At 31.0% G+C, this 18899-nt stretch overlaps 1 protein-coding gene across 1 annotated transcript in view; it reads right to left on the bottom strand.

The window, feature by feature from the left end:
• Window positions 1-808: 808 nt before the first annotated feature.
• LOC142345562 (uncharacterized) overlaps window positions 809-18899 on the bottom strand; it is a 37458-nt gene continuing 19367 nt past the window's right edge. The window contains exon 4 of the mRNA XM_075397659.1: window positions 809-1688. Within this exon, the coding sequence (XP_075253774.1) occupies window positions 1084-1688 (605 nt within the window). The 3' untranslated portion in view covers window positions 809-1083. The remainder of the gene's footprint in view (window positions 1689-18899) is intronic.

Below are 18899 nucleotides of genomic sequence, written 5' to 3' on the forward strand. Positions count from 1 at the left end.
CTGTTTATACATACTCAAACACTAGTTGTTTGTTTTAAGATTGAGCTCTCCTAAGTTTCAATTGTTGACTTTGTTTGTAAAAAAACCAAATCTAGTTGAATAAAATTTGAATTGTGCCAACTGTGATACACGTCCCGGGTTGAAGTTTCTTTGATTTCATACACGGATCATATATGATTTCGTACTGTCCACACTTGATTTCTTAGTACGATCCTTGTATGGAACCAAAGAAATCATATATGATCCTTGTATGATTACCAAGAAATCATATATGATCCTAGTACGAATACCAAGAATCATAAATCTATTTTTTGAAAATCTTTAACCATTTATGTTTTGTTTTTATTCGGTAGGGCATCACCTATATGATACCCCGGCATCACATTGTGATTCTCCAAAAGGCCATAACGTACAATATCAATTGCAAGTTGGGCACAAAATAAAAGAGTAAGTTTAAACAAATAACAAAATTTTTGACATACTCTGAAGCCAGTTTATACACATAAATGCTCATTTATAAAAAAAATAATCAAGAAAAAACCTGCATATCACGTCAAATTCGTTTCCTGAATACGTTTAAACCACAGAGTTATTCTTTTAGCGCACACAAAGAATCAAATGTGGATTGCACATGCTATATAATAATTTAAAATGTCCTCTGACTACATTATACGAGAATTTGTGGCATCAGTCAATTTATTATGTTTCATATATGACCTTGTATGAAATCCAAGAAATTTTTTCAACTTCAATGGAAAATCAAAATTATACAGTTCTTAATCTTCGAATTTTCTTGTATGATCCTTGTATGACTTCTAGGAAATCATATATGGTCCTTGTATGACTACCAAGAATTCATACAATTCATATATGACCTAGTATGATTACTAAGAATCATATATGACCTAGTACGAAATCAAAGAAAGTTGTATGATCGTTGACCAGGGGTGTAGAGTAAATTGGGTGTTCCTCAATGTTAACACTTTGCAGTGGGTTTGATGAGAGACTGTTATTTCAGTATCTGGATATCAATCCACTTAACTGGTATCTTCTTGCCCAGGGTCTTTTCACAAAATGCTGAGTTCATGATTGGAAACATACAAAAATTTTGTGCCCAGGAAAAGAATAAAAGACTGAACAAACCACTGTGGAATAGCACAATGAATAAATAGATACAATTATATGTTTCCATTTCATGAGTTGAGGTGTGTCGTTCATCTGTTGTAACAATTCATCTCTCAATCTCTCACAACTCCATCTCTTCTTCTTCTCTTCATCTGAGAATGAATCCAATTCCCTCTTCTCTTTCTCTTTCAGTCTATAAATGATCTGTTCCACTTTCTTCGTCCTTTCATCTGTTGCTGTTCTCAACTTACTGTCATAGTGTGAACTGAGTGCCCTCCAGATGTACAGAGTATACAGAAACTCTTCTCCAAGTAGATCTCTCATTGGAATATTTTTCCATATCTCCTCCTCTTCCCACCCTCTCTCCATCGCATCTCCATTACTCTTTGTACTCAACACATCATCCTCTCTGTTTCCATGACCATTTATCTGTCTAGATGCAAACACACTCCAGTAACTGTCAGGGTACTCTCTCTCCAACATATCATAAGTTGCAGCACGCTTCTTCACATAATCCCATTCTGTGTTGATGAATGTGTCATATGCTTTTTTCCTCCATCTATCTACAACACACAACTAACACTAAACAAATGAAATAACTGAATTGAATTGCACAAACTGCACAAGATGAAAATCTCTTTTGCATTGTACATATTCTACAAAAACTGACTGACCAAGCAGAGACTTAATAATAATTGTTATTATGGTTCCTGCGTAATCGCAGCGGAACAGCATTAGGCAACTGCGGCCTGTTCTCGGCTGCCCTTTTTATTATCATTCCCCACATTTCCCCTCAACTTAACATTCTCAATTCCCAATTGAGTGGTAGAATGCAGTCATTATGATATACGCCATATTTACCAGTCACATTGGAATTAACCTTTAACACAAACTTAGCTAACAAATATCATTCATTCCCCCAACACAACCCCCCCCCCCCCCCGAACACACACACACACACACACACTCCACTCAATCCATCAAGCATCTACACTATTACATGTTATATCAATTTCTCGGTAAAAGCGTATTTTTTCCACGTTTCAAAATTTACAAGGAAAAAAGACCGCAAACTGAATAGATATTTCAGAGTAAAGCATAGTTTAAAGTATATTTGAAATCAGTCAAAAAGTCAGCCAGTCGAAGCAAGGAATTGTCGACCAGTCGTAAAATTTTTCCAAGAAGAGCATTTGGTCAGCGCAGCTTCTATTTTGGTTGAAATTCAAATGGACTCACAAATATGGGCCAATGTGAGGCTAAAGTAATTAATTGCATAATGAAAGTTTTTTTCGCAAACCTCAAACTCTAGAATTCCTAGAAACCTATTTTTACAAAAAAGCAATAAACTAACGGAATGATTTCTCAGAAATAGAAAGTATCGGAAAAAAGGGGGTTCCAGCCACCAGCCCAATATTTCTCTTCCCCCTCATGCTAGCCGCATTTAGGGAAATGAGCCAATTGTACCGGTAACTGGAACCCCCGTTTTTTCCACTACTATATACACTATCGAAAATGAGGCACCCATATACACATTACTCTATTTCCATTTATATTTCACTCTCTATTCCCATTCTCATGCAATTAAAATCCATCATTTCCTGTCTCACTTAGTGCAATCCACTAATATCGAGTTAAGCTGGTAATTATCCATTATCAGACGGATAGTTCGGGTTCTATCCCCACCGACTCCAGTGGACGTATCCCAGATACTAGTTTAACTAGGGAGACCGTGTGAAAAGCGTGTAAAACCAACTTGCAAAAATAATCTGTACAAAAACCAGCTTAATTCTAAACTTCTATTTTAAATTTTTCGACACTCCCTGAAACTATCTTTGGTATGTTTATATCTATATCTATGCAGATAAAAACATAATCTACACTTACAATTTTTAAATCTAAGTCCGCTGATATGTTGATTATTGATGGTAATTCACGTTTGAGTAATAGTCCGACGTCTTGTACTATTAGTTGTTCCTAAACATGAGAGACAGCTAATATTACAGATTTTTTTTTTTAAAATAATTTTTTTCCAGTAACAAAAATATATAAATTTTACTCATTACAAAAATAAGAGCAAAATCCCTCTTCTAATAGTGAAATCCCCCTATAGGAGTGATGCCTGAGTACAAAATCACTCCTTTTTTCACTTAAGAGTGATTTCAATCTTTTTTATTAAAAATTTTAGTTTTTTTATTTTATATTTTAATTTTTATTAAATTTTAATAAATTTACATTTTTTTTACTTTATCTATATATATATATAGATGTATATATATATATATATATATATATATATATATATATATATATATATATATATATATATATATATATATATATATAAAAGATTATTTAGCCTATTATTTTTAATTATCTATACTCTTTGATAAAATTTATATTTACTTATTTAAAATAATTTATATACTCTATAATGAATTTATATTCTCCTTTACTTTATTTATATCTATACCATTATTAAAAAGAAAGGATACAAAATTATAATATTTACATGAACTAATTTCCCCATTTTGGGTATTAACATTTCTCTGATCAGTGCGACTGCTTCGCAGATTTAAATTTTCAATAAATCCTCTGGGTAAACTTTAGCTGAAGTACAAATTCTACAAGTATACTTATTTTCATCAAAATCAGCAAGTGTTTTAAAGAATTACATCTATTACAATTTTTAGTTAGAGCTTTATTATTTCTGGCATCAACATCTGCGAAGCAGGTTCCCTGATAAATTTTTGGATTTGGAATTAGCGATGCTGCTATGCATTTTGGATTAACATCAACTTTTGGACTTGGATTTGGATTACAAGTAGGGCTAAAGCTAAAGCTAGAATCAGAACTAGGAAATTTTGAAGCAACCCCCCTTATCTTTGAATAGGCAATACTTATGCAAACACCGCTCAATAATATATTTCCACGTACACACTTTCTAATTTTATCCGCATGTTCCCTTTTATAATGAACTGGCAAACTCAAAGGTGAACAACATCAATAATTACACTCTAAACATTTTATAGACATTATTTATAATTGGCTAGAATTTCAATTTAAATTCCAGTATATTCTTTAGAGGAGGCAAACTTAGCTAATGTTTTCATACTTAACTTATTAAGCGTAATATATTTATATCTTTTATCTAAAATCTTTTCTTTTCTTAATTCAGCTTTATCTCCAATAAAAATATAATTTATTCTCTAAATTTTGATTATTATTATATAGTTCATTTAATTCAACTCTATCTCTTTTTTTTTAAAGTTTCATCCTCTTCATTAATAGAATCTTCTTGTTTAGCCCAGTACTTAGGTGAAGCCCAATGATTGGCCTCTATCCCATGGTTATGCATGGACTCTGTCCCACAGTTATGCATGGACTCTGTCCCATGGTTATGCTTGGACTCTGTCCCATGGTTATGCATGGACTCTTTCCCATGGTTATTCATGGACTCTCTCCCATGGTTATGCATGGACTCTGTCCCATAAGCAAAGCTTGCTAATGTATTTGTTCTATTTATCAAATGACTTGCTCGTGTTGTCACTTGTGCTGAGGCCCTAACTGTTGGATCAGGTTTAAAACTACTATATAATGACAAGCGTAAATTTATGGCCGTTGCTGCATATCCCGCATACTTTATACCATGAGCTTTAACTGTTTCTTTCTTTAGAACATCATTCTGAATTTTAATACCTTTTGATAAAAGAAGTTTATTAAAATAGAACTGATGATTATCTGTAATAAAAATATTTCTTTCTGTAACAATATTCAATAGTGATTTACTATAGTCTATAAGTTTATTTATCTCATCATTTTTCAATTTATCTTCTTAACTAAGGACTTTAAGGTCTAGGAAACCAATTCTTGAGTCATATATCATAGTTTTATTTCTATCAATAATAAAAAAGTATCCTCATTAACATTATATTTAATCATGCCATAACGAAGTCCAGAAACCATTCCGTCTTTACAATTATAATAACTATAGTTTAACTCTAAATATTTCATGGAATTTATGATTACACATGTAAAGCAGGTTACCTGATATACTTCGTAGCCGACCGGAGGTCTATCTGTTAAGCAGCCTTGCTGATCTGTGGAGCAGGTTCCCTGATACAAGTTCATGTATTGTCTAAGAAAATAAGTCTTTCCTCTACCAGTACCACCAAAAACAATACTATGTAATGGCGACTTTTCAAATTCAAATCTCACCATACTTCTATTCATGAACCCGCCAAAGCTTTGTTCTAGTTTGCTATATTTACTTAGCAAATCATACATTTCATAACAAACCACTGCTGTTATCACAAGCATAAAAATATACACAACCTATCTCCTTTTTGAATATAAAACATAGACTTATAAATGGGCTTTGCCAATGTTTTACTGTTAGAGTTAAAATTAGACTTAGACTTACACTTGAACTTAGACTTAGATTTATGAAATGACAAATATTCATTTTAATATTTATCATATAAAATGCGTATCCTAACTTTTGAGGAAATCATTAATAAATTTAGTGTTGATAATAAAGCTATGAGTAATATCAGAATAGAAGATATAGGTAGAGATATAAGTCTAATACAGATAGAAATAGTAGTGAGAGATCAGACACCTGATAGCATCAAGGAACCTAACTCCAACTTTATAATGATTTTACATCCAACTGATGGTACCCATTGGGTTTTAGTTATAAGAAGAGAAATTGGTCCTGTCCATTACTTTGACAGTTTTGGTGTTGAGACTCCACCATTATTCTTAAAAAAATTGTGTTGATTTGGGCTCTAATGAGAGATACAGGAATATTATGAATCTTATTGCGGTGCTTATTGTTTATACATGATCTATCTTATTGATAATGGATATACAATTAAGAGTGCCCTTAATGTTCAAGTTAATCAAGTTAAATGTCCTGGGGCATATAATAAATGCCAGTGTTTGTGTTGTAAGTTGAAGTTGAAAGTAATCAGGGAACCTGCTTGGCTTGCCACGAGCGGAGCTTGTTCGCAGATGGTAATGTTAATGGCAATGACAATCAGGGAACCTGCTTCGCAGATGTTAATGACAATCAGAGAACCTGCTTCGCAGATAGTAATGGTGACGGTAATGTTAATGACAATTGAAATGTTAATGGCAATATTAATGGTAATGTTAACGATAATGACAATGAAAATGTTAATGGCAAGGTTAATGGTAATGACTATGGAAACGTTAATGAGAATTTTAATGGTAATGGTAATCAAGGAACCTGCTTCTTTGATGGTAATGTTAATCAGGGAACCATCTTATTAGCATCTTATGATATAATATTTAGTATAACAAAACAGAGGTAAAACAAACTCACTATGTAGATGTGGGAGGACCTCCGGTCTTGGTTCCTCAAAAGAAATCAATGTTGGACACAAGTCAAGGGGTATTTCCCTTTCACCAAAGACCTCTGGTCTTGTCTCACCCATCAATGAAGAATCTAATTCACTGATTGATGTTACTGATAGCCAAAAACCACGGCTGAATAATCTGAATTAAAAAGTTGCAGCCATATTTCCAGAAAACTTTAGGTGTATAATATGCGATCCTAGTGAATGTGGAAAGACATTCTTATTGAAGAATCTAATTCTAGATGGTGTAGACTTTGACAAGTTTTATTTCATTGGTCCTACTGGTAATCAATATAATGATTTAGAGTATAAAGACATCGAGTTTATTAAAGATATAAAAGAATTACCCCCTCCCCCATAAAATACCTGACAACTCAAAAAAACTAATGATATTTGATGATGCTGACCCCAGGGAGCAAATTATTAAAGAACACTTCTGTAGAGGTAGACATAATCATTGTAATATGATATTACTTAATCAAAATCTATTCTCATTAGATAGGCAGAACGTTAGAGCGAATTGAACTCTATTTATTTTATTTGAGCAAAGGGGTAATGTACTTCAATCAATACATAGAGACTTCTTTAATGATTTTGAATTTAGTTAAAAAGATTTTAGTAAAATTTGTAATAAAGTCTAAAGAGAGCCTCAGAATTACTTTGTCTTTGATATCTCCGAAAATAAAAATATTAATGCTAAACTAATAATTAATTGGGATAGGAGAATTTTATAGTTTAATAGTATTTATGAGTAAGTATAAGTGAAAGTGTAAGTGTAAGTCTAGGTCTATGTCTATCGGGGAACCTGCTTTGCAGATGCGTAAGTATAAATATAAATCTAAGTATAAGTTTATGACTAAGATTAAGTCTAAGTCTATGAGTAAGTGTACGTATAAGTCTCAGCCTAAGTCTAAATCTAAGTCTATATTTATGACTATAACTAAATCTACACCAGAATCTACAATTTTTATCAAGTAACCCGGTGGTTCTGTGAGAGTAAAAGTATATAGTATGTCTTAATCTTTACCATTATCTTTAATACCGGATATAACATTACAATGGATGTTAATATTACTTAAACCCATATTATCGATAATCTTTTGAGATGTGTATTTACTTTGTTTATAAACTATTTTTCTAAATCCTAGTAACGAGGCTATTGAGTTTTCTATATCAAAGTTAGCTGAACCCTGTTTTATTTCTATTATTCATTTCACTGTATTCTTATCAGGTTCTATTATAACATTGCCATTAGTTTCTTCTTTTTTTAAGTCTGCTATTTAGACGATTTTTTATGCACCTGGTGTAGCAGCTAAAATACGGGAATCTAACTATGCTTCGTCTTGGGTATCATATAAGAATTGATTATTTCTTCTATTCACATTAAAAACAGAAATATAAACAGATAATCTAATTAAACCCAATTTTGTTGTATTAAGTATAGGTTCACTAAAGTTAAACTTCTCTGTTGACTTTATCTTTCTAAAGTTGAGAGTGTGTTCTTCTTTTGTTGTAGTTAGAGCTTCATGTATCTTTTGTAGCTCATATAGAATAATGTCTGTCATTTTTTTTATTCAAACATTAGATTATATTTATAGCTATAAATATAGCTATATTTATAGTCATAATTATAGCTATAGTTATGGTGAAACATCTTCGAAGCAGGTTCACTGATGGGCGAAGCCGCACAGTCATAGTTATATTTAAATTTTTGGTTATAGTTAAAGTCTTAATTATAAGTAATTTGTTTCCTCATAATAATGGACTTTATTTTGGATACAACTTATGGTTATAATAATGATATACACAAAAGCAAGATTATAAAATTTAAAGCAAATAATCCAGCAACAATGAACACGGTTAATACTAATACTAATATCATTCTCAGCAGAGAAGAGAATCATTTAAATATGCACGATTCATATCTAGAGCTAGAGTTTGTTGCATCAGATAATGTTGGTGGTGTATTTGGTGATAAAGCCAATATGAGATTAGTTAATTATGGCATGATGGCACTATTTAGTTCAGTTAAGCTTGAAACTAGTGGTGGTAGGACTATTGAATATATAGATCATTGTCATCCTAATCTATTGATGTATAAGTTATTAACTAGTACTGATGATATGAGAATGGTTTTGCTAGAAATTAAGGTAATAGAGATAGTCAACTTAAAGGTGATCATGATGCTGCTGCACAAGGAGGCCATATGTATATAATGATTAAAGGGATTGATCTATTTGGATTTGTAAATGACTTAAAAAAAATTATATATGGGTTAGGATTTAAACTAATATTAAAAATAAAAAACAATGATAGAGCTCTATTTAGAGTTAACGCTGGTGGTGGTGCAGTACCTAATGGTGATAGTATAGAATTTAGAGGTATATCATGGTGTCTGCCTAGTATTGATCCTTGTAATGATAATAGTGTTATTGTACAGAAAGGATCAAATAAAGAACTATATTGATTTTATTTATTATGAAAGAAAGACATTTTATAAGAAGGTGCCCAATGCTACTAACTTCCTCTTTGATCTAGGTATGAAAAGTGGCATGGAAAGACCACAAAAAACAATATTTGGTTTTGAAAATAGCAACGTTAATGAACAAACTCATGATGCAAGTACTTTTGTTATAATGGATGTTACTGAATGTTATTGTAAGATTGGTAGTGAATCCTGAGGATAGAATGAATATTAATTATGGTGCTAATAATTATAATGAAGCTTTTAAAGAGATTGTTAATTTTACTAAAGGTTATAATGGATTACCTCATAATATTAAACCATAAATAAATAGAACATTCAAAAGTAGTTATAGAGTATATGTATTTGATACTAGATATCAAAATGATCATATAGGTCCACAACCGATACAACTTAATGTTAAAGTTAGTGCTGCAGTTGCTGATGTTATATATCATGCATTAGTATTAACTACAAAGGTTATTTGTGTTAATAGTGACGGTAATAAGATGGTTGATATAATCTCATCCAATTATATAGTCATTGTTATAATTCTAGATCTAGTCATTGTTATAATCAAAGTTATAGATAATGTTGTGGTTCTGGATCTAGTCATTGTTTTAGCCAAAGTTATGGTGAAACATGGGTGAAGCCCCCTAGTCAATGTTGTCTTCGAAGCAGATTCCCTGATAGTCGATTACGTAGTCATTGCTCTAGTCGCTACTCTAGTCAATATCTCAGTCAATGACTTAATCAAACTATAGTCTTAACAAAACCTTTAGCGAAAATAATATCTAGTTTCTTTTTATTCTCTAGAGATAAGCCTCTAGCTTCAAGTTAAGTCTTGGACTTTGGCCTAGTCTTAGCCTTAGGTAATGGCTGAGGCTTAGGCTTTATCTTAGGTTTAGCCTTTGCTAATGGCTTAACAACAAAGTGATTATACTTTTTAACTTCCATTACTTTTTTTATATAAATATGAGTAACTTTAATAAGTTTAAAACTAATTCATATTGTGTTGTAGGTGTACTCTATAGTGGTACTAATAATATTCGTGGGGTTGTTACTTCGAAGGGAACTAAGATTTTAAAGGGCAATTGTGTTAAGAGTAGAAGAAATAAGTCAATGACTGTCAGTGATTCAACAAAAGAAGCAGAGGGATTGAAGGATTTCAATAAAAATGTTAGTAAAGCAACAGTTAACTTTGGAAAGAAAGTTGCTGACAACACAGTAAGATCATTAGAAATAGCAAGTAAAATAGGAAGTGCAGCTGCAAGTAGAAACCTAAGAGCTGCTCTATCAGCCACACCTGATTTAATTAAATTTGCAACAACTGGTGGGTGACGGTATAAAAGTAGTACAGAAAAGTAGAGGGTTATACTTAGGCACAAAGAAAAGACAATTAATTATATTAGAATTTTAATATAATAATCGGCGACCTGCTTCGCAGACAACTATGGCCATGAGTATAACTAAGGGTGTAATATGACTAAGTCTATGGCTATGACTATCAGGGAACTTGCTTCTCAGATAAATATGACTATAACTAGATATAGATCTAATAGTAAATATAGGTACTAATATTATTATTACAAAAACATTATTATAAACAAACATTAATAACTTCAGTTTAAAAAATTACTCAATATATTCTTCCTTTTCTTCTTATATTCTTTATATACCTTATCTAATTCATTATACTCATCATTTTCTATTTCATTAACATTCATTGATTTATGATACAGTGTATTAAATTTCTCACTCAGCTGTTTACTAAAGATACACATTTCTGAATACTTTATAATTTTATTTCTTAATTTAGTATGAATTATTTTTGATAAAGAGCCACAAACAGTTGCTGTAGCAAAAGCTGTTGGTATAGAATAAAGTAATCCTATACCTGTTAATGCAGCTGATATTGATGTTGCAGTGGTTGCTATTGATGATAATGGTGTTTCTGTTATCTCAGCTTCTGTTATCTCAGGAACTAAGATTTTAAGGGCAATTGTGTTAAGAGTAGAAGAAATAAGTCAATGACTGTCAGTGATTCAACAAAAGAAGCAGAGGGATTGAAGGATTTCAATAAAAATGTTAGTAAAGCAACAGTTAACTTTGGAAAGAAAGTTGCTGACAACACAGTAAGATCATTAGAAATAGCAAGTAAAATAGGAAGTGCAGCTGCAAGTAGAAACCTAAGAGCTGCTCTATCAGCCACACCTGATTTAATTAAATTTGCAACAACTGGTGGGTGACGGTATAAAAGTAGTACAGAAAAGTAGAGGGTTATACTTAGGCACAAAGAAAAGACAATTAATTATATTAGAGTTTTAATATAATAATCGGCGACCTGCTTCGCAGACAACTATGGCCATGAGTATAACTAAGGGTGTAATATGACTAAGTCTATGGCTATGACTATCAGGGAACTTGCTTCTCAGATAAATATGACTATAACTAGATATAGATCTAATAGTAAATATAGGTACTAATATTATTATTACAAAAACATTATTATAAACAAACATTAATAACTTCAGTTTAAAAAATTACTCAATATATTCTTCCTTTTCTTCTTATATTCTTTATATACCTTATCTAAATCATTATACTCATCATTTTCTATTTCATTAACATTCATTGATTTATGATACAGTGTATTAAATTTCTCACTCAGCTGTTTACTAGAGATACACATTTCTGAATACTTTATAATTTTATTTCTTAATTTAGTATGAATTATTTTTGATAAAGAGCCACAAACAGTTGCTGTAGCAAAAGCTGTTGGTATAGAATAAAGTAATCCTATACCTGTTGATGCAGCTGATATTGATGTTGCAGTGGTTGCTATTGATGATAATGGTGTTTCTGTTATCTCAGCTACGTTAATATAATTTTTATATCTACTTAACTTGTTCTTATGGTTCTTAGTTCCAGTTTCATAATAATTTCTAATATCTTTTATTATGTTAAAAATATTATTAAATTTATTATTGGCTAGGATTTTATCATTGATGTATTTCTCATTAATGCTTGTCAAATTTGGGTAAAATTATATCTCACTGGGTGCTAATGGTTGACTCATTTTCATTAGTAAATACTTTGCTTGACCTATACGTAGTCATCTGCTAAGCAGGTTCCCTGATAGTCATAACTATATAGTAAAACAACTTTAAATCTCTTTCATTATATCCTCATGATCGAAATCATAATTCATCTCTAGTCTTGCTTGTTTTTTGTTGTCAACAAGTTTATTTTCAAATAAAATAGCAATTATATATTGTAATATTTGTCTTTTTATTCTTTATAAGGGCTTCATCTATAAAAGAATCTATTCGTCTTTTCATTAATTTCTTCAAAATCCTTCAGACCAGTAGTGCATATATCATCTATCTGTATGTTAGTAATGTTATGATTAAACTTTTTATTATCAATCTCAAGTTTTAATTGATTATACTTAGAGATGGTATCAGTAGCGACTTTATTACAAAAGTTAACAATATTTTTAACTTCATTTGCTGATTTAATAAACTCATTAATTAGTTCTTCATTAACTTGTATTTTAGTTGAAAACTTATCAAAATCACCTCTTCTTAGTTCAGTTATGTTTTTACTTAAAATATCTATTTTACTATTAGATGATAATAAGTTTCTTTCACAATACTCTTTATTAACAACATTTTTTTCATCTAAGGGAGGGTGTGCATTGGTAATTTTATAGGTATCTTTCATGTCAATATTATCATTATCTTCTAGGAATTAACCGCGAGCCTTACTTAGTGTTGAGTTGTTTGTTGATGTTGATGTTGATGCTGATCCGAGAAGCAGTTCCCCTGATTGTTGTTTAGCCTGATTGAACCTATTTCTTGTCATCTTCGTGTTTGTTTACAGGAAGATTTATATCCAGCTTGCTGGCTTATGACCAGAGGTCTATATTTAATGATTCCAAAACCTTATTGTTAGATTGCAACTCAAACTCGGATTTCAATAACTACGGTTCATAATATTTACCTTCTATTATCTCTCCATTAATATCTTCTATTCTATATGTTGGTGGTTGTGTTCCTAAAACTTTATTAACTTAAATAATTATTTATTCCAACTAGAAGTGTAACCTTTAGAGAAAACGTTACGTTTATCAGCATTCCTGACATGATCATCGACTTTACAATTTGGTTCAATATTCTTAAAATTGAATGAGTATCTAACTTTATCAGGATTATTTGAAGCATCAACGGGTGTCATTTTAATAGTAGAGTCAATTTTATTGTTATAGGTTATTACTGCATCATTTAATATGTTTACCCAATTACCGTCATCATTGAAGAATATTGGTTTGTTAATTATATGTAATTTTGTTCTTTTGAATCTCTCTATAAATATAAGTAGAAAATTATTCAGTTTCATATTCTTTAAGTAAAGATTTAAATGTTTTATTATAAAACTCACTACCTCTATCTACCCATAACTTTTTTGGTTTTCTATTTTCAAAGTCACCTTGTGGACTTTCACCTAATGCTATTTTAAAACCATTAGTTAAAGATAAACCAGTTTTATTCTTCAATGGAATAGCCCATGCATATTTTGTGATTATATCTATAACAGTTGAAATAAACTGATAATTATTATTGTAATTACTTAGAGATGACTTATCGATTAAATTGGCTGACCATGTTTCATCTTTATATAATGGTATTATTCTCTCTCTTCTAAGCTTTGTTATTTGAGGACTAAATGCTTCTTTAGCTAATAGTTGTTGCTTAGTTTTAATTGTGCCTTGTTGTTGTTTTTCCACCATTGTTTTTTTTACCATAATTTAAAACGAAATTGTCTAGTTGTTCTTTATTAATAATTTTCATTGATGATAGTTGTTTAGATATATTTAACATTTCATCATATAATCCATCATGCCCAACTTTTCTTTCTAGTATAAGTAATTCTAATCTTTCTATCAAGGAACCTATTTTGCAGATTAAGTTATTTGGTTTCAGATTGGGACACCAAGGCGGGAGGCCCTTGCTAAGACCACTAGCTTCTATTTGTTTATCAGTCCCGTAATCAGTTTCTTCCTCTCATTCTTCTTCTTCTACTGTCCCTTGTTCATAATCACTAATATCAGGTGGATATAGTTCATCTTCACTAGAGGGAAACACTATTGGTTGTGCAATCTGTGAAGTGCGTTCACCGATACTAGCCCACATTTTTCTTATAAGTTTTGATCTATTACTTTTTAATATCTCCTCTTTGTTTATGACCAATATCCTTTAGAAATTCTTTTATTTTGTTTTCATGACCTTTTATATCTCCGTTGGTTGCATCATTACTAGTGATAAACATAAGGAAGCACTTAGAAAAGTCATAGACTTTACCTTTCAATTTTATACCATCAGGTACTATAGATACATCTACATCATTTATTTCAAATTTGTTTGAATTTGGATCTACTGATATTATTTCAAATTGTTTACTTGTTTGTTTACCCATAAGAAGCAAAATATCAATCATATCATTGTCTACAGTAAATATTTTACCTCTATCATATTTTAATGTTACTGCTCGATCATCAAGAAACCTACTTTGTTGTTGGTGGTCTAAAGCTTTTAAAACATTAGTTTTCTCATCGAGTGCTGCTAATGTTTTGGTTTTGAAGAGCTTGCATTGCTTCATTGTTTGTATTTAAAGTTTTAGTTAGAGGATCAAATAACTCCTCTATTTCACCAGAATATTCTTGTTGTCTTAATTTATCTTCTAATCGATTTCTTCTGTTCTGTTTTTCTAGACTGTTCAATTCTATAAGTTTATCTAGCATAGTCATTTTTATTTATAAAGAAAAAATAAATTTTTTTAATATAAAAATAATATGTACTATGGGAGAGAAAATGAAAATATCAATTATTTTTTATTGGTTATTAATGCTAGTTTCTCTGTTCTATCCTTACAACTATTAGTATAATTAATATCACAAAACTACATTGTAACCATGATCACTATCATCTGGAGTATTTAATATATCATCTAGAGATGTGTCAGAGTACTTGAAGTCATTATAAGGTAGCTTTTCCATCATTGCATAGCCATATAGGTTGTTTGCGTCTAGGTACCATATATTTCTATTAATAACTTTATCATTAGTATCTGCGAAGCAGGTTCCCTGATTACTATTAGTATTAGTTTTAATATTAGTACTAGTAGTAGTATTAGTATTAGTATTAGTATTAGTACTATGATTAATATTAGCATTAGTATTAGTATTACTATCTGCGAAGCAGGTTCCCTGATTATTTATATATCTATCACCCATTATTCCGCATATACCACCTCGCTTTGCTCCAACAAAATCATCTAGCATTTGTTTATCTTGTAATGTATCTAATGTTACACCGCTTGACATTAACCAACAATCAAAACTATAACCAAGGAGACTTACATAATGTAGTGGGTTGTGTTCAAATTCTTTCATACTTAACTTAACATTCATTAATGCAGCAGTCTAATATTTCCACATTCTGTAAATACTCTATGATTAGATCTTTACCAGATTTATGACTGTTGTCTTTATTAAAGTTATCGACTTCCTCTTGTGTTGGTAGTTTATTAGATAGTGAGGAGTTGAAGTCTTCTATATTTTGATTATCTATAGTTTCTTGGCATGAGTCTAAATCAAAGTTTTCATATGGATATAATGTTTTAGTTTTACAATAATATATCTTGTCATTTGATCTAGAGGCATAGCTAAGAAGTTATAACTATCTAAGAATTTAGAACAACCATTGCTAAACATCTTAGACTTACCGGCATCTAGTGGTATGTTATCTACTTTTTTATAGCATTATTCTGTTTAAAGAGTTCACTATATAGTAGATTGAAATCATAACCAGTGCCATTGTGGAATTTTATGGGATTGAAGTTTTGTTGTTTGTATCTTAGATTAAACATTTTACATGCTGGCCCTCTATTTTTACCATTTTCATGACAGTGATCTCTTATTTTATTTAAACATGTTTTACCACATATATGATAAATATTTGTACCACTATGATAATATACTTTTTCTGTAAATACCATCTTTTCATTATGCTTGAAATTATTCTACATTTCTAATTCTAATAGATCGCTAGCAAAAATTTTGATACAATCCAGAGCAAAATAGTATTTAAAATAACTTTGCCAGATGTAACCCACACTTATTGCTATGTGCTCAGCTATTACATATTTGTTATTGTTAGTGCTGACATCAACAACACAACACTCTATATCAGCGGTTATAATATTTTTTTATACTTTGACGTTTATGTTCACTTATAAAAGTAAATTTTTTCTTCTTAGGACAAACAATCTCTGGTTTGGAAGAGTGGCTACATTCATGTTTGTCATGATTAATTTGAGAGTGACCAATATGTACATCTATCACAGTAATAGAATTTGTGTTGACTCTTATTCGGTCTTTCTATCAGGTTTTCTATGTTTTTAATTATTAATATAGTACAATTTCTGTTTTCCTAATATATAAGCCAAGTTTTTTTCATGTTGTTGTCTGGGTTCAATTAGATTATTTACAGATTTAATATCATGTGTAGCATGGTCCATAGTGGGATGTAACCAAGCAGAAATCGTTTGTTGTAAGCAGTTGTATTGAGAATTGCTTAAATTGAATATTGATTTAGAGTTTTTGAGATCGGGCGTAAATTTATATAACTACCAATAGATGCTTTATTTGGTTCAATATTTATCTGAATACTTCTTAACCCAATAAACTCAAAGTCATAGGCATAGCCCTCATATTTTTCCTTTTCAAAGTTTAGCCCTTGTGTGAAGTCACCATATTCATATATTGCGTTATTAACAATATAGTCAGTGTTGAAGAATATTTTGGTAGTTTTAACTTCTTCTTTGGTTCTCGTCTTGTACTCACAATCGGCTGCGATCTTATATTTAAAACTCTTAACTTTTCTATTCTGATAACAGTTTTTAATTCTTCCAAAGAGTTATTAATAGCTGCATCTATACCTTCAATGCAATTTCCAGCTTTATCAGTAATATAAATTTCTTTCATATTCTGGCTAGAGTTCGTTACCAAAGTAATCTGTGTTTTCTAGATACTTGCGAGAATGACTATAGGAGTGAATAGTTAGGGTCATTTTATCTTTAAATTCTGCTTGACATTCTGTACATTCATTCTTAATTCCAGAGTAGATACTATGGCGTAGCATGGCCTCCGGCCCATCTTCAGTAATAGTTTTAGGTTCAGGTCTAGGTTTAAACATAGCTGGCAGATTGCCAGAAAATAGCCGAAATAGATTCGTAGATCGGCAGTCTAAAAAAACAGTAAAAAAACAGACCAAAAAAACTCGTTTTTTCATTGAAGGCTGATCTGTTATATTTTGATTAAAAATCTGTATAAGTTATTGCTGCCTCTATTAGCTGGTCTCAAATAACCTTCATTTAGAATGACACACACCCATTTGACACTATCTCTTTGAATTAAAGTAAATAAAAGTCAATTTCAAAGTGAGGGAGTCCTTTTTGAGAGTGAGGTAAGTCAAGTGTGACCAAAAATTTAATCACGCGCATGAACAAAAAAACTCGCTCCACTAAGAGCAAAAAATGACGTCACACATGCAATTCAGCTGAAGTTGCATGAACGAATGAACAAAAAGTGGCTCTGCCGTCATATGGTCGTAACAAAAATCATGACGACGAAATAAAAAAAAACCAAGAGAAGGCCAATAATAGCCCCAGCTATCGCTGTGCGGCTATTAATAATATCTTTGTTGTTCTTTCTAGTAATAGTTTTAGGTTGGGAGATGCAATCATCTTCTTCCGCATCATACACGCATTCATTAGTTTCATCATTCATTTCCTCTGTCGCTCTGTTTAAGTGTTCATCATTAAAATTGTGTTTGATAAATTGTTTCCTTGTTTCAAAGGCCAAATCAGAAATATAAACAAAGTTTACGCTTTTTATTTTAGACATCAATATTTTCTAACGACAAAATTTTATTTTTTGGAAATATAAAAATTAGTAATGTCTAAATCACTATAATGTGATAGTTGTAAAGCTAAATCTTGAAGAAGGTTTTGTGATAGATGTTTAGATATTTTATTTGAGTGTTATATCTGTAAAGGTTTTTTTCAAGAATAGAGGTTATATTAATCATATGAATATACATAATGATTCAAACCTACATATAAATTTTTTAATATTTATTTTAATTCAACTTATCAGCGGATTTAGATTTAGAATTTTTAAGGGTAGATTATGTATTTATGTACATTAGATATCGATGCAAACAAACCAAAGATAGATTCATGGAATATGTCGAAAAATTTAACATAGAAGTTTAGAGTTAAGCTGGATTTTCTGCAGATTATTTTCGCAAGTTGGCTTCACGTGCTTGTTACAGGGTCTCAATAGTTACAATAGTATCTGGGATACGTCCACCGGAGTCGGCGTGGTTAGAACCCGAACTATCCGTCTGATAATGGATAACTACCAGCTTAACTCGATATTAGTGGGTTGCACTAAGTTTGACAGGAAATGATAGATTTTAATTGTATAAGAATGCAAATATAGATTGCAAAATAAAAAGAAATAGAGTTATGTGTTTATTGGTGCCTCATTTTCGATAGTGTATATAGTAGTGGAAAAAACGGGGGTTCCAGTTACCAGTACAATTTGGTTCTTTTCCCCCGAATGCGGCTAGCATGAGGGGGAAGAAACAAATTGGGCTGGTGGCTGGAACCCCTGTTTTTTCCACTACTATGGAATTTGTGGGTTCAACTACGTTCTTAGAAAACAGGATTCAATTTTGCCCAATTTTCAATTTGATTTGGAGGCTCCTAAGTTGATAGAAAAACGATTTAAATCTTTATGATCTAAATCACGCTCAATAAAGGATGACATTTAAAAGTGATGAAAAATGAAAAACGTTTGA

Source organism: Convolutriloba macropyga, chromosome 9 (genome assembly GCF_964194025.1).
Source record: "Convolutriloba macropyga chromosome 9, txConMacr16.3, whole genome shotgun sequence".
In the NCBI taxonomy this organism is placed as follows: Eukaryota; Metazoa; Xenacoelomorpha; order Acoela; family Convolutidae; genus Convolutriloba; species Convolutriloba macropyga.